This window comes from Schistocerca serialis, chromosome 11 (assembly GCF_023864345.2).
Source record: "Schistocerca serialis cubense isolate TAMUIC-IGC-003099 chromosome 11, iqSchSeri2.2, whole genome shotgun sequence".
In the NCBI taxonomy this organism is placed as follows: Eukaryota; Metazoa; Arthropoda; class Insecta; order Orthoptera; family Acrididae; genus Schistocerca; species Schistocerca serialis.
Genome location: NC_064648.1, coordinates 111,037,435 through 111,064,196, shown reverse-complemented (window position 1 = coordinate 111,064,196; position 26,762 = coordinate 111,037,435). Strand labels below are relative to the sequence as shown.

Here is a 26,762-nt window from a genome sequence, read left to right as displayed (position 1 = left end):
CTGGAGGAGTTTACGTCTCCGGCGTTTGTCATCCTCCATTCTTCGACGTTCCAGCTCAAAGTTTTGAAGAGCATTTGAGGTAACTGAGCGCCAGCGACTTCGGTCTTCTGCTATTGTGGACCAGTTACTCGGATCGATCCTTATAACGTTTGAGAGGGGCACCTCGTGGCCTTTTACCTGTGCTCACTTCGCTGTACAGATTACGTGCTGCCCATGTAGCATTTGGACGCCTTACAGAGCGTGTCATCCTGAATAAAGACCTAAAACTGTACACCAAACTGATGGTGTACAAAGCTGTAGTCATTTCCACCATGCTACATGGTTGCGAAACCTGGACGTTATATCGCTGAGCTCTGAAGAAACTAGAACGCTTCAAATTTTTAAATTTGCTGATTCTCACTTTATTCCTCACCTTACATTTAGGCTTGGCATCTTCAACATGAACTGCCTTCAGTAGTTCCTTCTCATTTCCTTTGCTTACATCTGTTGGCTTCATCTTTACCGTTGAAAGTTCATGCATTAACTCGAACCATCCATCTTGATCATTCCAACACATTTCTACTTCTTCTTTCCGTAAGTACCAGGCCTTTCATTTACTTAGAAAAATTTTTCTATAGAATAAATTTTCTGTTCACACCCAACTTTTGTTTAGTCATAAAAAACCCAGGAATTTCACATACACTTTGTCATCCTTCTTCCTCAAGAGTTTCTCAACAGGCTATACGTGTGGAAACTTCATCTTCTATAGCTGATGTTCATTAAAAATTTCTTTCCCTCCTTCCCCTCCAAGGTATTCAGCTTGTATGAAACTGGCTTAGAGAAAACAGCTCGATCAACCATAAGAAATTTTGTTAACTAGTTGACTTTGTAGCCCTTTTGTAAAATTTTTAAATTTGCTGATTCTCACTTTATTGCTCACCTTACATTTAGGCTTGGCATCTTCAACATGAACTGCCTTCAGTAGTTCCTTCTCATCTTCTTTCGTTACATCTGTTCGCTCCATCTTTACCGTTGAAAGCATCCAGTTATTGTACTCATCAACCAACTTTTCAACCAGTTCAATTGATTTGTAGTTACCCTGAACAGCAAACTCTTTGCACATTTTCTTCCATTGGTGTTCCGTTAAATCCTTCGACAAAAGATGCATTCGTCTCTCAAAATGTTGAGTACCGGTTGATATCTCGTTTCTTCGCCACTTTTCAAAATTGTTTGTTGTAAAAATTTTTACCGTTTCTGTCTGCACATTTTTTTCCGAAGGCATCCTCCACATATTTGTCGTTACATGCGATGGCCGATGCAAAATTTGAGAAGACATTGATGACAGTCAATAAACATTTGGGTCTTTTGTTAATTTTTGAAATGGATTTCAGAGTACCAGAGTCCATTTCTATTACGTCAGCTAGCCATCAATCGTATATGAAAAGTTGGATGACATTACTTCTTTTAAAAAATTTTCCCAAGTTTTCTGTAGTTCGTTGGTGGTTTCTTCACGAACATTCACTACCTCTCTAGCGGCTACAATTTTTTTGACAAATTTACTTTTCTTTCTCTTACATACTGTAGGAAGACCTTCATCAAAGTGAAATATTCTCCCGACATAGTAGTATAGTTCATGTTGACCTAGGTCGTCAACCAATTGTCTTGGTGTTAGCACCAAATAAATCGAAGACAAACTTCTTCTCGTTGTCTTTGTGGTAACGCGCCAAGTGTGTGTCAACGTTAACAGAAGTATCTAAATTTACCGCTCCACACACAACACTTTTTGGTTGACTGGTTAGTTCACCGATCATGCAAATACCACGAAAGTGGCTGATTTACAACTGTTTTGCCAACTTTGCTAGGTTAAAATTTGGTTGAGCTTTGTAGCTCCCTCATTCTCTATTGCATGGTTGTGTCCCTTCTGTTCTTCCAATACTACATCGTTCTTTTGTTTTGTCGTGATTACGTTTTGCAATGGCAACAACGCCACCAGGCAGTGAACGAATTACTCCTGGTGCGGCAAGTAAAATTGGTAGAAATCCTCCTTTATGTTAGGGTAGTCCTGACCCTTAATTCTTTCTCATAAGATATCCAATAATTTTTTACGAGACGTATGCCTAGAGTTATGAGTAGGTTTACACCAGTATTTTGCTTGTCTTTCCTCGTCCGTTGCGAGTCAGTCAAAAACTCGTGATTGCTGTAGAGCGGATAGTTGCTGAGTTTAGTCTTCCCACTCGGCAGAACACTGTAGTCAATCGTGAAATTGTTCATTTACGCAGACAAAAAAGATGAACCATTTTTATGAACCTCATCTGTTGTCATCCAAGCCATGGCTAGTTTTCCTTTTCCATACACTATTCCTCTTATTGTCATTGCAGGCAATTTTTAACCAAATGAAGCATATTCCGCTTGCATTTGTCCCTTTGGGGCCGACTGCCGTTCTTTGCCAGCTCTACGTGTTTTATCTAGACCTTTGTGGTATCTGTAGACTACGTCACGTCTTTTGCCTATTTCATACAACGGATTAATTCCTTGTTTCCTTGAGCCAGTCTTTCATCCAGTGTTGTTCCTGGACCACAATAAATGTGTCCTGGTAGATGCCTTTCGAACGCAAGTTCGTTGATCATCGTTTTCACCAAGCCTTTACCATACTTTTCACTTTAGCGGAATGTATGCGGAAGATTGTTCAAATATCTGACTCCTGGGAATGTTGATGAATAAGTTACTGTATTTATTCCGCAACATCTGTTTTACTACCTATATTTTCAGTGTTAAAATATTTGTTGCCTTCCATCTCCTCACCATGGATACTCATTAATCTATCTCGTAACTGATGTACATCATTCATCCAGATATACTCGACTGCTTTGTCTGTGTACATATTTATGACGACTTCACCCACTTTCTCATCAGCATTTGAACGAATGGTCAACACTTTGATCAAACTTCAGTCTTGGGAAGAAAAGGTCAACCATTTCTCTTACCAAATAAATGTTCTTGGCCACCACTCATGAACCATGGACCTTGCTGTTGGTGGGAAGGCTTGCGTGCTTCAGCAATACAGATAGCTGTGCCATAAGTGCAATGGAGGGGTATATGTTGAGATGCCTGACACACGTGGGGCTCCTCAAAAGGGCCAGTAGCCTTTTCAGTAGCTGCAGGGGCAACAGTCTGGACGATTGACTGATCAGGCTTTGTAACACTAACCAAAACACAATATCTGTGCTGGCACTGCGAACGGCTGAAAGCAATGGGAAACAAGCCCTAATTTTCCCCCAGAATATGCAGCTTTACTGTATTGTTAAATGATGATTTTGTCCTCGTGGGTAAAATATACCGGAGGTAAAATAGCCCCCATTCGGATCTCCAGGCGAAGACTACTCAGAGGACGTCGTTATCAGCAGAAACAGAACTGGCGTTCTACAGAGCATAGCGTGGAATGTAAGATTCCTTAATCGGACAGGTAGGTTAGAAAATTTAAAAAGGGAAGTAAATGGGTTAATGTTAGATATGCTGGGAATTAGTGAAGTACGGAGGCAGGAGGAACAAGACTTCTGGTCACGTGAATGCAGGCTTATAGAAACAAAATCAAGTAAGGATAATGCACGAGTAGGTTTAATAATGAATAAAAAATATAGGAACGCGGATAAGCTACAACGAAAAGCATAGTGAACACATTAGTGTAGCCAAGATAGACCCGAAGCCCACGCCTACCACAGTAGTACACGTTTATATGGCAACTAGCTCCGCAGATAATGAACAGATTCAAGAAATTTATGTGAGATAAAAGAAATTATTCAGATAGTTAAGGGAGAGGAAAATGTCATAGGAGAAGATAGAGAATGAGAAGTAGTAGGTGAATGTGGATTAGGAGTAAGAAATGAAAGATGAAGCCGCCTGGTAGAATTTTGCACAGAGCATAACTTAATCATTACTAATACTTGTTTTAAAAATCATGAAGGAAGGCTGTATACATGCAAGAGGCCTGAAGACACTGGAAAGTTCAAAAATGGTTCAAATGGCTCTGAGCACTACGGGACTTAGCTTGTGAGGTCATCAGTCCCCTAGAACTTAGAACGACTTAAACATAATTAACCTAAGGACATCACACACATCCATGCCCGAGGCAGGACTCGAACCTGCGACCGTAGCGGTCGCGTGGTTCCAGATTGTAGCGCCTAGAACCGCTCGGCTTTCCCGGCCGGCCCGGAAGGTTTCAGATAGATTGTATAAAGGTAAGACAGAGATTGAGGAAACAGGTTTTAAATTTACAGGGGCAGATGTGGCCCTGACCACAATTTATTGTTTATGAACTATAGACTGAAATTGAAGAAACTGCAAAAGGTAGGAATTTAAAGAGATTGGACCTGAATAAATTGAAAGAACCATAGGTTGTAGAGCGTTTCAGAGGGAACAAGATCGAGAGCTATCAGTTCTGTCCGTCCCCAGGAAACGAGAAGATGAAAGACAAACTAAATACTCCCAACAAGGATCATCCGTTCTTCTAGTCAGCCTCGTCACGCTTGACTTCGTCTCTTGCCGATGAGACAGCTATGAAAGGTCACATCCTCAACAACGGGAAGATAGAGAGTATGAAAGATGTTCTTGGTGGGTTCTTCAAAGCTTATATATAAAGAAGTGATAGTGACGTAAGAAGGCGATCTACCAGTATGTTTCACATGAAGTTGAGGTGCCAGCGATGCCATTCTTCGTTAGTCTGATCGAAATGACGCCGTTGTTGAAGTAGTAGGTATGCTTCCAAAGGTAGGCAAAATTGTTGTCGAGAGTGTGGCAATCCGTGCTGCCGCAGTAAGATGCGCACCAGAATATTTGCTCAAACTACTACAAGAAAGGCCTCAAATCTGAAAATTCCCATTTATTTCTTTGAAGCACAGACAGTCGAGATGACAGGACTGAGCAGCAAAAGAAATTTCGAGCTAGATGTCACAAATTACTACATTTCCTAAGAATTTGGCATGCCTCACCGAATTTTCGTTCTGATCCAAACTAATTGCAAAAATAATCAGTTGGCTGACTCTTCCCTGTTCGATCACGTCCAGCTTCAGAACGCCTACCTGACGAATAGGGGAAACGAAGTTTTTCCTCAATAAATGTGGAAACCCGACCCACCTGGCGACATTCTGAAAGCTTACGGTGCTTTTCGTGATTTGAAATGTGCGACACAGGAGAGGGGTGACTTTAACTTAAATCTATTCAGTTTCGTCCAAAATTATTCCATCTGTGTCTTAGACATGTCAGTAATCATAACTGCATTGGCAACGCAAAATATGACAATGAAGCTGTGTGCAACGTTCAACGGTAAAATTCCGAATGATGCACATGTCTATATAATCATATATGGCAAGATAACATTTGATATACGACGCTCGACACAGAATTGTCAGTGAAATTTTTTAAGAATTTTCTGTACGAAGTGACTTCTGAAGTAATCTTTCGACTCTGTCCAGTCTTAAGACTGCTTCCTCTGGCTCTTACATTTCCATTAGTCTTATGTGTTTTGCCGTTAGTTCATGCCTTTTCATGTCTGCAGGCCCCCCTCACCCACACACACACACACACACATTACATTTATGTCAGTGTTACTCCTATGTTGTCGATGACAAATTTTACATCTGTTTGCACGTTTATCCATAGCTAATAGATTTATAAAAACGCAGTCACAAGTTTAATTTCTTGGCACTTACTATATATTTTTTGTTGCTTTCTTCTCTTTCGTCATCCCCCACGGAATATAACACTCAGAGTTCTTTGTTGGTGAGATTCTTTATTTTTTAGATATTTTATGACATTCTTTGCCTGTGTTATAATGTTTCTCCATCATTTACATATGTGGTTGAAAGTCATCGAGTGACTTCTCCTTATAACCGTGAATTCGTCTTTATGTCACCACCATTTATGTAGAAAAAAGCCTTGGTATGTTTAAAGTCGAATTGCTTCAAGATCTTTTTCTACATAAATGGGTAAACGTGAGGTAAGAATACCTGCCCTTTCTTGTTTTGTAACCGTGTGTTACCCTGATAAAGATGAAGTGTCTGCCTTTATAATCAGTTGAGTGATTAACACGTTTTTCATTTGTTTAATCCCGATGACGACGAAATTCGTGCAGTTTATGAGTATTACCAACAACGTAATTGGGTAAGTAGTGCTCGTACGGGAGTATATCTATTATATTTTTCAGGTCTATATCTTATTGTTGTGAGGAATCAACGCTTGTTTATTCACTAATTTGGGACGACTTCACTTCTATCACGTATCTTCGTACCAGGTTCATCGTTCTTTATTTTTCAACGTCGATGAACAATCTTTGCACTCTTGAAGCCACATTATATCCTTCATTACACATGTTTTGACTCCTTTCGAATTTTCTTTCTTTCTTGCTATCAACTTTACTAACATACATTTTTGCTCTCATACAAAAAAATTCTTTCATTATTGTTCCATTGCACTGATCCTTCATCTTTCCTACAACTTTCTTGTTCACTGGCGGTACACTGTAAATACTCTCTGTTCGATAGTCACTTGTGTCAACTTTTTCGATCATCAGTTCATCTCATCGTAGAAATCTTCAGACTCTTTGTTTTAGATGATGCTGCCAGTGCCTTCGTAACTAAGTTCAGTTTTTTCTCCGTATTTAACCTTCATCATGTTGTGGTACAGGTCGCACATTGACTGTACACGTCGAGTACGCTCATACCAACAAAACATGGCTTGTTGAAGACGATTTTTACCTTCTAGAATGAAACTTTCACTCTACAGCGGAGTGTGCGCTGATATGAAACTTCCTGGCAGATTAAAACTGTGTGCCGGATCGAGACTCGAACTCGGGACCTTTGCATTCGCGGGCAAATGCTCTACCAACTGAGCTACCCGAGCACGACTCACGCCCCATCCTCACAGCTTTACTTCTGCCAGTACCTCGTCTCCTACCTTCCAAACTTAATCTGCCAGGGGGACGAGTACAGTAATCAGGTCCAGATGGATGTGAGTTGCAGTGGCTATGCAGAAATGCAGAAGATTGCACAGGCTACGGTAGCATGTACAGCTGCATCAAACCAGTCTTCGGACTGAGGACTATAACAACAACAACAACAACGATTTTGTCAGTTTCTTGAATAAATTTTCGAAAAGTAGCAAAGAAAAGAATATTAGGAAAGATTTAGGATAAGAACTCTTTGACCCTCTTGGACAACTACATCTTCCTTGTTTCTTCAGAGAAAGTCATAAATGACTTCACAACAAGGTTCTGCCAAGGAATAAACAAGAAAATTTGTCTGGAGGGCACTACCGAATATTAGACCTTAACGTTCTGCCGAAGATGAGGACTAGGACAAGAACGAATAAATGAAAACGTTAAGAGAGGAATCATCCCGGCGTAATCAAATCAGGGAAAACATGAAAACGTAAATCCTCACGACCGAAAATGTTTGAAACGTCCTAAACGTGAGATCAGGCTCTTAACTACCATAACACGGCGCTCCTTCTAGCTCCATGTGGCGTGCTCAACGATTCTGCCAAAGCCTTCCATTGCACGGATCTCAGAATTCCCCATGGGCAACTTAAGTGATACGATGTTGATGGGATCCTTTTCGCATTTATAGTTACCACATTGACAAACTATAACACAGAAATAAAAATTGTAGCACAGAGTGGGAGGCATTAAGACAACGCAACTGCTACCGACCATTAACTGTTCACGTAAATAGCTTCGTTCTGTCTTGCGTGCTTCATTTATAACAACAAATCGCTGCGTACTTTTATTCTTCGCCTGTCTGTTACGAAGGAACATAGTCCCTTGTGATGCCGTCTGTATCGGGATCAGGCGAAAGGCCTGACACAAACACTTTAGTACAGTGACCAAATGTGACAAAATACGTATGTTGATCATCTGTCTGTTTTATGTGTATCAGTTGGGAAAGAATTTTTTACTACGTTTTCAGAGTGTTGTGCCATCCCCATGACATTAGTGTGAAAACCTACGAAACTAATGCGGCGATATTAAAAACAATCGTATTGATAAAAGTCATAAAGACGATGTGTTGTGATTATTGCAGTGAAGGGGATGCAACGCACTTCCCTGGGGCACACTCGAGGTTACTTCCACGTCTGACGGAGAGTCTCCATCCGAGATAACAAGCTGCATCCTCCCGACAAAAAATCCTCGATACACTGACAAACACCGCTTGTACGCCACATTGTCGTACTTCTGACAATAGGCGTAACTGGTACTGAGTCAAATGCTTTTCGGAATCGAGAAATACCGCACCTACCTGATTGGCTTGATCCGAAGCTTTCTGTATGTCACGAGGGAAAAATGCGAGTTGGGTTTCACATTACCGATGTTTTCAGGGGCCATGCTGGTTGACATGGAGGAGATCATTCCGTTCCACATACCTCATTACGTTTGAACTCAGGATATTGGACGGTAGTTTCGTGGATCACTTCTGCTACCCGTCTTGTAGGCAGGTGTCATCTGTGCCTCTTTCCAAGAGATGGGCACGGTTTTTTGTTGGAGGGGTTAGTTGGAAGAGGGGCTTACACAGTCTCTATAGAGTCTGACAGGTATTCCATCGGGCCAAAGAGTTTTGTTTAGTTTTAACAATTCCAACAGTTTCTCAATGCCACTGACACTTTGTTTTTACTCGTGTGAGGACTAAATTCTATTGGGTTTTCCTTCGTGAAGGAACATTTGAAAACGGAATTAAGCATTTCAACCTTTGCTTTGCTACCCTCAATTTCATTTCCTGCCTCATTTGCTAGGAGCTGGACCATAACTAACTGACTAACAAACCAACAGTATTTAGATATTGTGCTGCCGTACACCTTCGCCACCTCACCGGTCGGCACTGGGAAACCCTGTATAGAAGGCACTGCTGAACTAGGCGCGCCTATGGTCGAGAAGACCAAGACACGCCCCCAGGCTCCACGCTGATAACGCCCCCTGGGCAGCGTGCATATCGGCCGCTGCCTCCGACCGACCTGTCTCAAGCTCTCAATCTCAGCACCCAAGTGCGTCGCATTGTGCTCCAGTCGTCCACAGTGATAGTCATCAACTTAGTTAGCTGTGAGGTCATCGCATATACACTACTGGCCATTAAAATTGCTACACCACGAAGATGACGTGCTACAGGCGCGAAATTTAACCGACAAGAACAAGATGCTGTGATATGCAAATGACTAGCTTATCAGAGCATTCACACAAGGTTGGCGCCGGTGGTGACCCCTACAACGTGCTGACATGAGGAAAGTTTCCAACCGATTTCTCATACACAAAGAGCAGTTGACCGACGTAGCCTCGTGAAACGTTGTTGTGATGCCTCGTGTAAGGAGGAGAAATGCGTACCATCGTTTCCGACTTTGATAAAGGTCGGATCGTAGTCTATGGCGATTGCGGTTTATCGTATCGTGACATTGCTGCTCGCGTTGGTCGAGATCCAATGACTGTTAGGAGAATATGGAATCGGTGGGTTCAGGAGGGTTATACGGAACGCCGTGCTGGATGCCAACGCCATCGTATCAGTAGCAGTCGAGATGCCAGGCATCATATCCGCGTGATTGTAACAGATCGTGCAGCCACGTCTCGATCCCAGAGTCAACAGATGGGGACGTTAGCAAGACGACAACCATCTGTACTAACAGTTCGACGACGATTGCAGTAGCACGGACTATGAGCTCGTAGACCATTGCTGCGGTTACCATTGACGCTGCATTACAGACAGGAGCACCTGCGATGGTGTACTCGACGACGAACCTGGGTGCACGAATGGCAAAACGTCATTTTTTTCTGATGAATCCAGGTTCTGTTTACAGCATCACGATGGTCAATCCGTGTTTGGCGACATCGCGGTGAACGCACATTGGAAGCGTGCATTCGTCATCGTCATATTGGCGTATCACATTGCTTGATGGAATGGGGTGCCATTGGTTACACGTCAAAGTCACCTCTTGTTCGCATTGACGGCACTTTGAACAGTGGAGGTTACATTTAAGATTTGTTACGACCCGTGGCCCTACCCTCCATTCGATCCCTCAGAAACCCTACATTTCAACAGGATAATGCACGACCGCATGTTGCACGTCCTGTACGGGCCTTTCTGGATACATAAAATGTTCGACTCCTGCCCCGGCCAGCACATTCTCCAGATCTCTCACCAATTGAAAACGTCTGGTCAATGGTGGCCGAGCAACTGGCTCGTCACAATACACCAGTCACTACTCTTGACGAACTGTGGTATCGTGTTGAAGCTGCATGGGCAACTGTACCTGAAAGCCCCATCCAAACTCTGTTTGACTTAATGCCCAGGCATATCGAGGCCGTTATTACGGCCAGAGGTGGTTGTTATGGGTACTGATTTCTCAGGATCTATGCACCCAAATTGCGCGAAAATGTAATCACATGTCAGTTGTTGTATAATATATTTGTCCAATGAGTACCCATTTATCATCTTTATTTCTTCTTGGTGTAACAATTTTAATGGCCAGCAGTGTAGTTCAAATGCTGACACGGATAGGGTTCAGGAATTGGTACATGTTATCTGATTGCTGTTAACCACAGAAATTCAGACTACACGCTATTGAAGTTAAGTATTCAATCGATTCCTGTAATAAAGTGTATGGCAACCGCGTTTGCATCTTGTGTTGTACAGAGAAGAAACTGGCCACCCAGTCCTCATCCAGCCAGAACCACAAAACGTTACAGAAGGCACAGCCACAACAGATAACAACAGAACAAGATCATTTGAGAATATTCTGGTACCAGAGTCATTGAAAGTGTCATTCATTGCTCTTTTAAGAGCCAAACGCATTTCATTAAGCATTTCGCTATTTGTAGGTCTATGGTTTGTTTTATACCTATTATGCAGTAACCTCTGTTTCTTTAAAGCTTTCTTTGCTGTGACTGTTTACCATGTACCATCCCTCCCATTATGAACTGTCCTACACATACACTATGTAATTAAAAGTATCCAGACCCCGCCCCCTCCCAAAATATACGTTTTTCATATTAGGTGCATTGTGCTGCCAACTACTGCCAGGTACTCCATATCAGCGAGCTCAGTAGTCATTGGACATTGTGAAAGAACAGAATCGGGCGCTCTGCAGAACTCGCGAACTTCCAACGTGGTCAGGTGATTGGGTGTCATACTCCTAAACAGCTCTAGGTCCACTCTTTCCACTGTGATAGTGAAGTGGAAACGAGAAGGGACAAGTACAGCACAAAAGTGTGCAGGTCGAGCTCGTCTGTTGGCTGATAGAGACCACCGACAGTTGAAGAGGGTCGCAATGTGTAATAGGCAGACATATATCCAGACGATCACACAGGAATTCGAAACTATACTATACCAGGGTCCATTGAAACTACTACGACATTTAGTCGGGAGGCGAGAAAACTTGGATTTGATGGTCGAGCAGCTGCTCATAAACCACACATCGCGAAGGAAAATGCCAAACGACGCCTCTATTGGTGTAAGGAGCGTAAACATTGGACGATTGACAATGGAAAAACGTTGAGTGACGAACCACGGTACATAACGTGGCAATCCGATGGCAGGGTGTGGGTATGGCGAATTACCGGCGAACGTCATCTGCCAGAGTGCTAGTGCCAATATTAAAATTCGGTGGCGGTCGTGTTACGGTGTGGTCGTGTTTTTCATGGAGGGGTTTTGCACCCTTAATTGTGCCACTATTACAACACAAGCCTACGATGATTTAAATACCATCTTGCATCCCACTGTTGAAGAGCAATTCAAGGATGGCGATTGCATCTTTCAACATGATTGAGCACCTGTTCATAATGCACGGCCTGTGGCGGAGTGGTTACACAACAATAACATCCCTGTAATGGACTGGCCTGCACAGAGTCCTGACCTTAATCCTACACAACACCTTTGGGATGTTTTCGTGCCAGGCCTCACCGACTGACATCAATACCTCTCTTTGGTGCAGCACTCCATGAAGAATGGGCTGCCATTCCCCTAGAAACGTTGCAGCATCTGATTAAACGTATGCCTGCGAGAGAGGAAGCTGTCATCAAGGCTAAGGGTGGGCCAACACAATTCCAGCATTACCGATGGTGGGCGCCACGAACTTGTAAGACTTTTTCAGCCACGTGTCCGGGCACTTTTGATCACATAGTGTGTGTAAGAAAATGAAACACCTACTGTAGACCTTAAGATGTCTTCTATCGTCTGGCCACCAGTTTCGGTGCTTCAGTCCAACATCTTCAGGACTGAGGTGATGCTGAAGGGGTTAACACCATCCATATACACCAAGCGTCATCGGCCAACATCTATAGCTGTTTACACACACCATCTGTAACTGTGATGTTGACTCTCCAGCCATGAACTTAACAGTTGAAACTGGTTTCCATACAGTAAATGAAATCATAAGGACGGCTGTAGGTGTTTCATTCTCTGACACAAGATTTTGCGCACCCATCATAATCTTCAAAAAGTAGGGACATATAACGCCACTCGATTATATGGCGCGCAATGTGGTAACCCTGCAGCTGTGCAATATCCTCAAGTGTGACTTACATGCGTTTTGCTCAGACCATTAGCGAAAATTGTCTCCATTGACAAAGCCACTGAGGTGGAAGTGAACTTTATCGAAAATTGGCAGGTTGTTAATGAAACTATCGTGCATTTTTGCTAACTTGCGTTCAGCATATTGTGTACCCATCCGCAGAGCGTTGAAGTTGCCTTACGATCTGCAGCTTGTATACTTTCAGTGTTTCCAGAATGAGATTTTCACTCTGCAGCGGAGTGTGCGCTGATATGAAACTTCCTGGCAGATTAAAACTGTGTGCCGGATCGAGACTCGAACTCGGGACCTTTGCCTTTCGCGGGCAAGTGCTCTACCAACTGAGCTACCCAAGCACGACTCACGCCCGGTTCTCACAGCTTTACTTCTGCCAGTATCTCGTCTCCTACCTTCCAAACATTACAGAAGCTCTCCTGCGAACCTTGCAGAACTAGCACTCCTGAAAGAAAGGATATTGCGGAGACATGGCTTAGCCACAGCCTGGGGGAGCTTCTGTAAAGTTTGGAAGGTAGGAGACGAGATACTGGCAGATGTAAAGCTGTGAGAACCGGGCGCAGCTCAGTTGGTAGAGCACTTGCCCGCGAAAGACAAAGGTACCGAGTTCGAGTCTCGGTCCGGTACACAGTTTCAATCTGCCAGGAAGTTTCACTTTTAGTGTTCTTTGGACGCTGGAACGATGCAGCTGTGAGGAATTTGCATGATGCGGAACAGAGTGAAAAGTGCTTGTTACGAAAGCAGTTCGCACGGCCCCGATTTTATCTCGGGTGTGAGCTGTTCACGGACTCCCTGCGGACTGCTTCTTCAGTGTAGAGTCCGTCACTTAAAATAGCACTGGGGGGGGGGGGGGGGGGAAGACGGCAAAATTCTCAATGCGCGGCATTCACAGTTCCATACTTGTAATACCGCAGAGGCATGCCGCACTCCGCCCCACTGCCCCAAGTTTACTGTCCACTAAATGGCGAGACAGTGCGAGCAGCGTGTAGTGGATAATTCGGTGTCGCCAGCCTCACAGCACGCCCACAACATGTTCCAAAATTTCCTATTCTCTTGAGTCGCCCTGTACTAAGCACTTCCAGTAAAACTAAAATTATATATCGCTGTAATTACTGGTAATGACTACATCAAATCGCCACTAGATGTCCCTATGTAGATGTCAACTTCTCTACGATAGTCAGGAAGGAATTCGCAATTCTAGTTTGAGCTAAAAAGAATGAATGCAACATCTCATTCGGTTTGATTCTCTGTAGTATTTTTATGAAATTTCTATGTTTACCGTCGCAAGCATAATCTCTTTTGCCACAATGAAGCTGGAGCAGTGCAAGGGAGACAATGGTACTCACGGGGGAGCGTCGGTGTTCGTTATCGAAACTTACATGACAACGATTTCGTGCAAACGTTGTGGTCTGGTGTTTGCTGAGAAGTAGTGCCAGCAAAGAATGCCCTACAGCGCTTATTCCGAAAATGGGTCACACCGGATCTGTTTCCAAGAAGTAAAAGAAAAATAAAACATTCCGAAACGTGCCCACACACCAGAAAATGTGGCTGTAGTTCACCAGAAAATGTTTCCGAGTCCTTCCAAATCAACTTGACACCTGTCACAAGAGGCCGGCACATTACTTCTATCGTGCGGGCGAGTACTCCACCTGGATCCGCACGTCTATCGCTACCGAGTGACTATTTTCTGCATTGAAACCAGCACATGCTCTTCATCACCTGCAGTTTTGTGAGTGGCTGTTCACCGAGTTAATAATGTATGGCCTGGACATAGATCTGTTCTTTATGTGGATAAAGCTTACTTTCACCTCAGTGCTTATGTCAACTCACAGAATTACAGGTTCTGCGCAGCGGAGAATCCATTTAACTTCCGTGAACCACCACTGCATGATCATATGGTTGACGTTTAGTGTGCAGTGTCTGCACGTGACGTTATTGGTCCCACCTTCTTTCATCAGACGCTGACCTCGGCGCTTTACATTACGAACATTTTGAAACCATTTGAGCCATTATTAACGGAGGCTGAAAAGACCTACAGTTACTTCCAACAGCATGGAGCAACTGCTGACACAGCTGACCAATGCTTGGAACACATTCACACAATCTTCACGTATGACAGAGTTGTTAGCATAGACCAGCTCTAGCTAGCCATCCAGGCAACTTTATATGTCAGTGTGCAATTACTTTGTGTGGGGAGCCCTCAATTCGAAGGTGTATCGCAACAATCCTCATAGTTTTCAAGAACTACTACAAAATATTCCGGATGAGGCAGCAGCAACTCCAGCACTCTAGCTTTGATCCGCCTTCAGCAACTTGGTGACCAGAATCCAAAAGTGCCTGGACGTGGATGGCGGTCACTTTTAGCATATGCTGTAGTCATCTTAGTACCGTATTTTCTTTCCTCCGCTGTGTTTATTCGTATCCTGGAAATCTGTTCTTCTGCCCACTTTAATTTTCCCCATCCTGTACACACACACACACACACGCACACGCACACACACAAACACACACACAATAATGTATACAGGGTTAATGACCTAATACTTGAACCTCATATATCGCAGAAATGGAAAGTGCTATTATGTGTAGTTTCACAAAATGGATTCTAAATCTGGGGCTTCTCTTGATAGCTAATAAAAAGATTGTAATAATCCAGTCTATTGTTTCTACTAACATACAATTCTTCAAAACAAATTAAACGATGCTTATTGCCATTAACAAAGAAAAAGCAGGGCAAATTACATTGTCAGAGGTGTTTGTTATAGGATTCTAGTGCAAGCCGTCATGTTTTGTATCCCTCGTCGACACTTGTTCGTGGTATTCAACCTGCATAGTTGCTAGGTACAGCGTTATGTTTGCCTGCAGTGTGCTTGTGTCTGTTACTGTGTGACAGGTCAGGCAGAGGGTCATGAGTGGACTGTGGGATTTTCCAAATACAGAAAAAGCCGACATACTCGTGCTATATGGAGAGTGTAGGAAGACCTTCACAAAAATTATCTGTTATTCCAATATCGAACAGTGCGTCCAGAAAACGAACACCTGTATCTCTCTGTGTGAGCTCTGATTTCCCTCATTTTATCATAGTGATCGTTTCTCATCATGTAGGTCGGCTCAACAAAGTAACAAAATATTTTCGCTGTCAGAGGAGAACGTTTGTGATTGAAATTTCCTGAGACGATACTGCCGCAACGAAATACGCCTTTGTTTTAATGACATCCACACTAAATCCGGCATCATGTCAGTGACATTCTTTCCCCTATTTCTCAGTAATACGAAACGGGCTGCTCTTCTTTGAACTTTCTCGATGTGCTCCGGAAATCCTAACCAGTAAGAACTGCACACCTAGCACCAGCACTCCAAATGAGGACGGACAAGTGTACTATAGGCAGTCTCTTTAGTATATCTGTTACGTTATGTAACTGTTCTGCCAATGAAATGCATTCTTTGGTTTACATTCTCCACAACATTTTCTATGTGTTCTTTCCAATTTAAGTTTTTCGTAATTGCTATTCCTAGGTATTTAATTGAATTTACTGCCTTTAGATTTGGTTGGCTTGTCGTGCAACCGAAGTTAACAGATTCCTCTTAGTACTCATGTGGATGACCTCTCACTTATTATTTAGGATCTACGGCCAATTCTCGCCCAATACACATATCTTTTCTAATCGTTTCGCAATTCGTTTTGGACTTCTGATGACTTTACTAGACGATAAGCGACAGCATCATCTGCAAAGAAACCAAGATGGCTGCTCAGATGTCTCCTAAATTGTTTACGTAGATCAGCAACAAAATAAGATCTACAACACTACTTTGGGGAATACCAGAAATCAGTTCCAGTAAATCCAATCACATAACTGAGACGATATTCCATAAGCATGCAACTTGACTACAAGCTGCTTGTGAGGGTAATGCAGCTAGTCTTCAAAGGAAATTGCTTATGGTTCACTTGTTAGATGTATCCAATAATATCTGTCATTTGTGCAGGACCCATTCAAAATAAAACTAACTTGAGATACAGTCTGTATAAAACTAAAGGCAGCACGAATGGTACACTTGTTTGGCTCGCAAAAGAGCATAATGGAGACCAGTTGAGGCTTGAATATATATTGCACACAAGAACTTTAAGCAGCGAGTCACTCTTTCCAGTCTGCATCCGTGAATGGAATGTACAACAACATACATATGTCGCACAAGGAGAAATATCGTCTGCCATGCACTTCATAGTAGTGTGTAGAGTGTGCGAGTAAATGTAGATGTTGCAGTTATTGGACATTTAAAGCAGCTATTCGGTTCTGATTTCCTTTAAGGCTGCATGTCTGTAACATGGCTAATTTAAAAACAAAAAGGGGAAACACGTACCTTCAACTTTTGGAGTTACAGGGATTTTACTTTATGTGTGGTTGTGGCCCATCGCCCTTACACCTCAGTAAGAAATTTATCTATCGTCTGCCTACCAACAACGTTGCTTGCAGAAAGGTTGCGAAACTGTAACTCTCTTGTTTCTATGTCCACTTCTAATGTGTTAATCCTGCTACACTTAATTGTGTTCCTGTCCCGTGGTCCGCTACGTAATCATATTAATCTTTTCAGTTAATTTTTGTATATGTTATTATTACTGCGGTAATAAATCAGTCTTCCATTGTTCACGCAGTTACCGGCACATTTATTGCTGCCCAAGTCCCTCACATTCCATCTCACTAATTTTACTTTATTCTGTGTAACAAATTTCATTTCACTGATCCTGACTTTTTGTTTTTTCCTGAACTTCTTCGCATTACCTCAGTAGACTTACGTTTCAATAGTAGTCATTCTACCTGCAGTGTCAAATGAAACCCATTAAGATGAAATTCAAGTTGACTTGTCAAATGATGGTTCTAACTACTGGAAAAATACATTAATATCTATCTCTTTACCATTGTTAGAAAGAGATGAATGCATAAGTCAGTCCTCTTCTAAAAGAACGTTGCGTGAAGCTAAAATATGCTGTGAAGTTGGCATTCCTATCAGGATGCATGTAGCTTTTTGTTTATGTGACTGGAAGAACAAAAATAGAATGGCACACACATAGGAAAGGACCGAAATTTACTGCTGAGTTAGCAGCAATACAATTTAGATTTTGGCATATATCTTTTCTATTTAGCTCAAAGGACAGTAAGTTTAATAAAAGACTCTAGAAGCAAAATGGTGCAAGCTATGACTTCCAGGCATAGCACACATTATCCATGTTTAATGAACCCTATGGGTAAGAAAAGGAACATAAATAATTGTTTCACTCAGAGCTTTTAGCATTAAGACTGTAATCAATTTATTTGGTCTCACATCCTAGCATGTGGTAACTATGTTTCGTGGGTAAGGTTAAGGTTTAATTAACTGTGAACGAAATGCTTAACAATGAGGTCATTTAAGATGATGCACCAGCTAAGGTGGGACAATAATGGAGATAAAAAACTGATTTGACCCTTTTCAAATAAACAATCAAGGAACCTGATTTAATCGTTTAAGTGAAACCACAGAATATCTAATTACCTTGACTCGATGAGGATTTGAGGGTAAGTCGTCATTGACATGAATCTAGAGAATTAGCCAATCCACCACCTAACTGAGTGCTCATAGTTTTGCAAAACTAGTTAAAACTTTTGCAACATGGAAGTAGTGTTATGAAGTGAATGTGAAAAACATTTGGGAGATCGTATTATGAAGAAAGCTAAGATAAAGAGCTAAATTTTTATTTTGTTTCATCTCTTCCATGGTAAAAAAATGCAATAATACTACAGTAGTGATCTTTTCTTTGGATCAGCTTCAGAGTGTCAGAGGTTATTTCAGAACTCTCAGACAGCTAGCAAACTTGAAGTTTACACCAATGACTAGAAAAAAGGGAAAAATTTACTTGTAGTATTTAATTAATAATTATTTTTAATTGTAATATCTTGCTTGTTTTGATAAACAGCTGGATGTGAAGAAATGGTGAAGGTGAATTTTAATGTTTGGATTCAAAGGAAATATTTGTTTGCCCAAAAAGTCTATTAGAGATAGCCCTGTCCTATCTATTGATGGAGTGCAAGCACTACATTGTCATCTCTAGCTGATACTGAAGTTAAGTTGACTAGGTAATTTAGCCCAAGTATTCAAATATTCATTACTCTAGACGTCATTTCCTAACGTATCTGAACGAAAATGGAGGCTTTATCAAGTGTACGAATATCTGCAGCGTCAGAATCACTTAGAGGGAGACCCTATTCGTCTCGTGAGTCGCGAGTGTTTAGAAGTCTGCCACTGACACAAAACAGGTGGCATCCAGCTGGAGCCTGTTCCATTTGGAACGCACCTCTTGTTTATGTGGATGTATCAGCAATGAAATACCTTTTTCAATTTTTTTATTATTCAGTAGGCGATTTTAGGTGCAGGCATCACGACTGTATTCTGTTTTGAATTTAGTTTCACTACCCCACATTCACAATGAAATCTTAGAAATTTGCCAACATCAGAGAGTCAATTGACAGATTCCAGAGATTGCTAAACCAGTCTCTTAACTTTAGGAATGGCGAAAGCTTTCATGTTAACTCTTCCTAAAGAACCATGGTTATCTGAATTTATCTTCAGGATGTATATGACATATGATACGTGCATGCCATGTCTTAAGACAGTAAATTAAGTTGTTATAATCTGTTCAGTGACCTCTTAATGTTGATTACATTTGTTCATTGGGTTTTCAAATATCTTGAATATAAGGAACATGGAAATAGGTTGACTGGCGTACTATGATGGAGGCTGAAGTGTTAGTCACATTTACAGAGCTCAAGGATATGCACAAAAGAGGGAGGCCTGCAGAAGGCGTGAAGAAAACAATGTAACACAGAAGGGAAAATGTGATGAGTTCTTTGGCTCTGAATTTAAGATATCAGTCACCCAGAATTGTATTTAGTTATAACCTTTCATGTTACATGTTTCTGAACAACCATGGTTATCTGGAATCATCTTCATGATGGATATCATCCTATGTCTTAAGATAGTGGATTGAGTTGTTGTATACTGTTTAATAACAGTTGAACTTTGATTATTTTTGTTCATTGCCTTTTTATATATCTTGAGTGTATGAAACATAAAAAAGGTTTAGTTATGTAGCATGACGAAGGCTTAAGTGTTAGTCAGAGTTACAGAGCTTAAGGATATCTACTAAAATGGGAGGCCTATGAATGGTTTGAACAAGGCATATTAAAACAGAAGGGAAAGGCAGTGAGTTCTTTGACTGCAAATTTATGTTTTCAGTCACCCAGATTGGTATAAAGTTGAGATGACATTTGAATGAATGTATGGATAAAACTTCATCCACCTAAGGATTGCATTCTATGGGGCAAGAAAACAGTCAGGGGATTAGCTTGAACTTGAAGTAAGATGCATAGTTTGTAGGACTTCAGATGTGACAAAATACAGCTAGTAGTGCTCACTGTGAACAGTACGATATAAATTTAGAATGTGTAGAAAGTATAGAAGGTCACGTACACAGTTCTGATATTCTGGAATAACTGTCATAGTTTCGTGTGACATGTATTACTGGCTTATAAGTGATTGCTGTAGGCTAATTTATACAAATGTTTTGTTAGCACAAAGAGTAATACCAAGAATGAGTGCAGTGAACATACTAATGAGAGCAGTGCCATTTGCATCACTTTTATTCATTTATTAATTGAAGGAAGCTGTAATTTGCTATTGTCATTCCCACTGAATTTAGAGAATAATGGAAATCGCACAGGAAGAATACGTAGGAGAAATCTGTAAGAATAGGCCAAAGGAAGGCAGAAAATATGAAAAATAAATTCACAAAACACAAAGAAAAAATACAGAGTGAGATCAGTGCTGGAGGTCATTGGAGAAAACTATAATTTTAATAAATAAGCCTATTTTGCTTTGGTATTACATTTAATTTCTTGTCTAAAGTTTTTAGACTTTGGAATATGCTTTAAAAGTGTTGCCATATTCATAAGAATACATGAAGTATGAGGTGCCCCATAATAACACTTGACACAGCATTTCACATAGGTGTTTAATCATTTGGACTTTTATTAATTGGTTGCTTAAGGGAGACTAACATACTTATGTTCAGTACTCAGTGCAGGGCATAGTAAATTTTATTCTTAGGTAGTGGTATCTACTCAAAGTGTATTATTAACTGGAACAAGTTTCTACACAGACCACTTCTATAAAAGAAATTTTCCTCTGAAAATAGGTTATATTTAAAAATGAAGTTTAAATCTAAGAATTTAATTAATAATTTAGGTTAATGTAGGAAACCAAAATGTTTAATATAAATAATAATAATTGTTCTTCAGAGAGATTTCCATAGCTAACAACAAAAGACATCCACAATCTCTTTCTTAAGTGTTTAGAAATTTAATAACTTGGATGTGATGATGATGATGATTCTTGTAGTGTACAAAACTAATTCCTGTGCAAAGTGATTATTATTTCTTGCGGCTTATGAGTGTACTTTGATCATCTATAGGGCACATCATTGCAAGTTATGACTATATTCAAATAGTTACATTCTCCAATTTTCACAAAGGAGAGAAGCTAATCATAAGATTGAGTTATGAGAAAGTGGGTAATTCCAACCAGTCAGGTTGTTTTAAGAAATATGAGGTCATTATTTTGTTGGTAGCTATGAAAGGAGATTGGAAAGTTCATGTCCAATATCAGAACCATGAATATGAAGGATGCAAGAAGAAATAGTCAAGTTAATTATGTTTCACTATTTCTCTACTATTACAAGACTTATAGCAGATTCTAGTATTATAAAATATGATTCTCTAATTTACAAACTTAAATGATTCACTCAAATAAAATAAATACAGTACAAAAGAGACCTGCATTATGCAAGAAATGAGTTCATTGACATACCTTGAAGGTAAACTGTGGATTAATTAATTGGTCACTGAGGCTCACCATCAGGGAACCATGTTGTATACTGTATGTCAGAGACAAACAATCTTCACCGACAGGTAATGAAGAAACAGGAAGTGTTAGATGGCCATCATTCTCACCAGCTTCAATTTCTAAATATTTGAAACCTGTCATTATACAGCACTTGTTTATTAAACATTTTCCATATGTTCTACAAGCTTTCATCAAACAACTCAAATATAAACATAATGGGAACAAAAAACTTCCTGGCAGATTAAAACTGTGTGCCCGACCGAGACTCGAACTCGGGACCTTTGCCTTTCGCGGGCAAGTGCTCTACCATCTGAGCTACCGAAGCACGACTCACGCCCGGTACTCACAGCTTTACTTCTGCCAGTACCTCGTCTCCTACCTTCCAAACTTTACAGAAGCTCTCCTGCGAAACTTGCAGAACTAGCACTCATTCTGGATAATGGGAACACTTTCCAACATTGAAGGTGTTGTAGAAATATATATTATTTGAGCTATAAAAATATAACTAAAACAACTGGAAATGTAATATTAAGGCAGTGTAGATGCAAAAATGAGCTGACTGAATTGACAGATAGAGGACATATGTAACATTAAATTAGAGATGTAAATATTGAGCTCTGACTGACTGAAACTACTAGCACAGCAAATGCCAATTTGTTGAAGTTAGTTTCAAACTCGCCAGAAAAAGAATGAGAGGCAGTGAATGAAAATGTGATGTGTCTCAGTTAATAAACACCGAGTATCTCCCTTTAAGAGTCTTGAGATTACACTAACTGTTGGTAATTACATAAAGGTTATTAAAATTTTGCAAAGAAATTAAAAGAATTAGTGAGATAGAGTATTTGAGATGTAACTTATTTTCCCAAAATTGCATGACAGAAACCAAATAACATCAGAAACTGAAAACTAGAGGCAAAAAGAATTCATCTATAGATATATTAAACTTCAGTATTTTCTGTCTGCAGGTGCAGTAAACACTGTACATATCTAATTCACTTGAGCCCATACTCATCAATGCAAATGATTTCCTTGGTTGCCTTACAGTAGTTCTTCCATTTATATCTATGTGAAGAGCTGGGTAATTTACCTGTCTCTTTGTAGAAAAACGATCACATACAAACAAATTCCTTCAAAGCACTCAAGCAAATTGAGTTGTTGTTTCATTAGCTGATCTTTTCAGTAGAATAATATGAAACAATTTGAACAGTATCAATGTTTACTGCTGGTAGAGACTGGTTTAAAAATAATTAGTTGCTCTACATCTATCAAAAAATGAACTGCTTCTCACATGTAACAACAGATTTTCCCTAATATAAGCGTTCACAACATAGTGAGTAATGAAATATGTTAAAGTAAATACAGTGGGAATCATAAGTTATGAAAGATACAATAATAAATGTCAGAACTGGTTGAATAACTGTAATAAGGGAAGGCAGGGCGTTTTGGTAAAGTATTGGAAACAGTGTAACAATGAGAATGTTGTTTTCATGACAACTTCACATTAAGTTAGTCACTAGTATATTCAGTTATTCTAGTAAATTCTTGCAATATTTTGCATATTTTGTTTGTCCATTAGATGTCATAGAAAAGAACTAAAATTATGGGGACAACTTCTAGAAAAAAATATATAAGCAAATTTTAAACTATGTCACCCATGCCCTATTGATCTTATCACTGAAACAATAATAGTAATAATAATAATAATAATAATAATAATAATAATAATCATTAGAATGGATTGCATTGTAAGACAAAACAATTACAATAAAAATAACAAACTGAATGAAAGTACAGATTAAAATATAAATGCAAAGTACTTTTTGTCCACTGTTGTTCACTGTAAGACAAATATAAGAGGTGACGCACCATAAGGGAGCTATGCAAATAGCTTACAAATTTATATTCATACATGCATTGATGAAAAATACAAAACAGTAAACTTTGGCGGCTGTTGGATGGATATGTGACACTGCAGTGTAGATTAATTGTGCTGTGGGCAAGCATAACAAACAGGGGCGTTATTAATACCAAGGTACAAGATCTTCACGAATTTCATTTCGTGTACTCAGTTGGACAGTAATTAAGCCTTGCCGACAGATGTGTGGACAATATACGTGAGATGTAAGCATTTGAGAGAGGATGTATGGCTGCGCTCAAAGAACCTGCTTGGTGAATCGTTTGACATTTGAATAGGAGTGATATCACTATTCGATGATGTTGGCAGAAATGGGTGAACCACGAGAGAACACGGCATCAAAAAGCAAGCAGTCGGCCTAGAGAGCTGACAGAGCAAGAGGACTGAGCACTCGTCTTAGCCCCAGATTTAACATTGTCATTGATCCAATGTGCACCTGCTGCCTCAGTGACCACAAAGACCACTAATAGGTGGCTGACAGAAAGAGGGCTGAGCTCACAGCACCACTTATGCCTACTAGCATGACCTTTGTACACAAACAAGCCCATTTGCAGTGGCTTTGGGCACATTCACTCTGGAATCTCATTGACTGGACTATAACTGTCTTCAGTGATGAGTCCCTCTCCAAACTGAGCCCTAATGACTAGTGAAAGCACGCCTGGAATACACTCCAGACAGCGGCCATATGACTCGACAACCAGAATTGATGGTCTGGGACATCATTTTATGTCATAGCAGGACCCCTTTCGTTGTTGTGCTTACCAAACCTTACATTGGCTACCAAGGTCGCTGGATCTCTCCCCAACTAACAACGTTTGGGCCATTAAGGGCACGGCCCTCAAAGCACATGGGGATTTTTACCATGTAAGGTGCTGATTGGACAGAATTTGGTATGATATCCTCAAAATGACGTCCAACAACCCTGTCAGTCATTGCCAGGACAAATACCTAGTTTCATAAGGCCCACATGTTCACCAATTCCTTATTGACTCGATCAGTTTTTGAAGTTCTTTCTCTTGAATAAATCATCCTATTTTTCTGGAAATGTAGTCACTTATTTGCCTGTACATTTACATCGCATCTACCATTTCCGTCCCACTCGGATAATTCCTTCGTGGTTCATCATTGTCGTTTTTTTTCTTTCTTTTTTTCGTCATCGACTGTATTATGTTGTGATCAAGGACACTGCCAGTGGATACAAATAAGACCACCATCTTTTAGAATGTATTGTTCTTATTTCCTGTTACAAATGTTTTGTTTCTTTTAGCCTTTAGAACAATGTTCTAATCTTAAGTAGGATAAAATAATGTTTTCCTGTGATCCCTTAAGAGGACTACGAGTTTGGGATCCAGTCAGTTACATGTCTTGTTCAAGGTCACTTAAAATGAATATGAAGCCAAGTGTTTTAACAGTTGTAAGGTCTGAGGATAATTCCGCTAGAGAGCGGCAGTGTGTGAATTACGGATCTCAGATGCGTCGAGAATTGGTACGTCTGGAAATTACAGGCGCCTCCAACACAGCGTGCCATGGGAGCACGGGAAATTGTGGCAGGCTAAACAGTGAAACCCAATAAGACCTGAACGCTGCGGTAGTAACGGCGCGCGAGCTACGCCACACAGCGAGGGGTCGACTGGAGCATGGCAAACAAGGCACTGCTCTACGTAACTAACTGTGGAACGGCAGCTGTCACGAAAATTAAACTTGATTCACACTAAAAACATACAAATAATATACTTGTGTACTTCACCCAGGAGCAATGGTACGGCCTGGAACGGATGTTCCAAGGGAAATGGACATCTAAGTACGACTTTTGGCATCGCTTTAAATACACTCATGCTCACAAATTAAGGACAATTACAGAATGTGGCGCCACACGACGTGGCACTGCACAGAACTGGCGCTAATAGCATAGGCACATAGGGTACACACACTACACAGATCTGTAAGTCCACGGTATTGGTGATATGTTGAGAAAACCGTTCCGAAACACATGCGCTACCGAACGCCACTGTTTCCTGCGCATTTACCCCGACATCAATATGGGATATGATCACCATGCACACGTACACAGGCCTCACAACGAGTTGGCATACTCTGGATCAGGTGGTCGAGCAGTGCCTCTCGGAGTTCCTGGAGTGTTCAAGCGGTTTGAAGATGTGCAAGGACGTCGACCGAGAGCATCTCAGACGTGCTCGATGGGGTTTTGGTCTGGAGAACAGGCAGGCCACTCCATTCGCCTGATATCTTCCGTTTCAATAGCAGCTCTGTGGGCCTGTGCGTTATCACCCATCAGGAGGAAGGTGGGACCCATTGCACCCTGAAAAGGCGGACATACTGGTGCAAAATGACGTCTCGATAGACCAGACCTGTTACAGTTCCTCTGCCACAGACATGCAGGGGTGCACGTGCATCAATCATAATCCCACCCCACACCATCAAACCACGACCTCCATACAGGTCCCTTTCTAGGACATTAAGGGGTTGGTATCTGGTTCCAGGTTCACGCCAGATAAAAAGCCGCCGAGAATCGCTGTTTAGACTATACCAGGACTCGTCGGTCAACATAACCTAGGACCACTGTTCCAATGACACCTGACTTTACGGGCTCTCCTGTGACCAGGGGTCAGTGGACAGCACCTTGCCGGTCTCCGGGCGAATACATCGTGTCTGCTCAGTAGTCTGTAGATTGTATGTCTGGAGACAACTGTTCCAGTGTCTGTGATAAGGTCCCGAGCGAGGCTACCTGCAGTATTCCGTGGCCGTCTGCAGGCACTGATCGTGAGATATCGATCTTCTTGTGGTGTTGTACACTGTGGACGTCCCGTACTGTAGCGCCTGGACACGTTTCCTGTCTGCTGGAATCATTGCCATAAACTTGAGATCACACTTGGTGGCACACGGGGAGCGCGTGTTACGACCTGCTGTGTTTGACCAGCCTCCAGTCGCCCTAGTATTCTGTCCATCATAACGTCATCTATATGTGTTCTTTGAGTCATTTTCAACACACAGTCACCACTAGCACGTCTGAAAACGTATGCACACTTATTCGCTGCACCGTACTCTGACATGTACCAACACCCCTCTGCGTATGTGGACTGCTTCCAGCGTCACCGTGCGACGACCGGAAGTCAAATGCACCGCACGGTCATTCCGCGAAGTGATGTAGAGCCGAAAACGCCCACCAGAGTGTTGTTTCACCATTTATCAGCATTATCCTTAATTCATGAGCATGAGAGTGTAAGAGAGGAGGAAAAATGAAACTGTGCGGTTTTATAATTCCGGCGATACTGATGCCATACTAGTATACAATCACAGTAAATGGTTTTCAAAATACAGTCTATTCAAGAGAAGACTTCCAGTGCCATGCCAAAGGAAACATTACAAA

General features: G+C 41.2%; 1 protein-coding gene across 1 annotated transcript in view; it reads right to left on the bottom strand.

Moving 5' to 3' along the window:
* Nucleotides 1-26,762, bottom strand: part of LOC126426510 (uncharacterized) — a 202,339-nt gene that overhangs the window by 31,204 nt on the left and 144,373 nt on the right. The window contains exon 8 of the mRNA XM_050088416.1: nt 21,427-21,596. Coding sequence (XP_049944373.1) covers nt 21,427-21,596 — 170 coding nt within the window. The remainder of the gene's footprint in view (nt 1-21,426; nt 21,597-26,762) is intronic.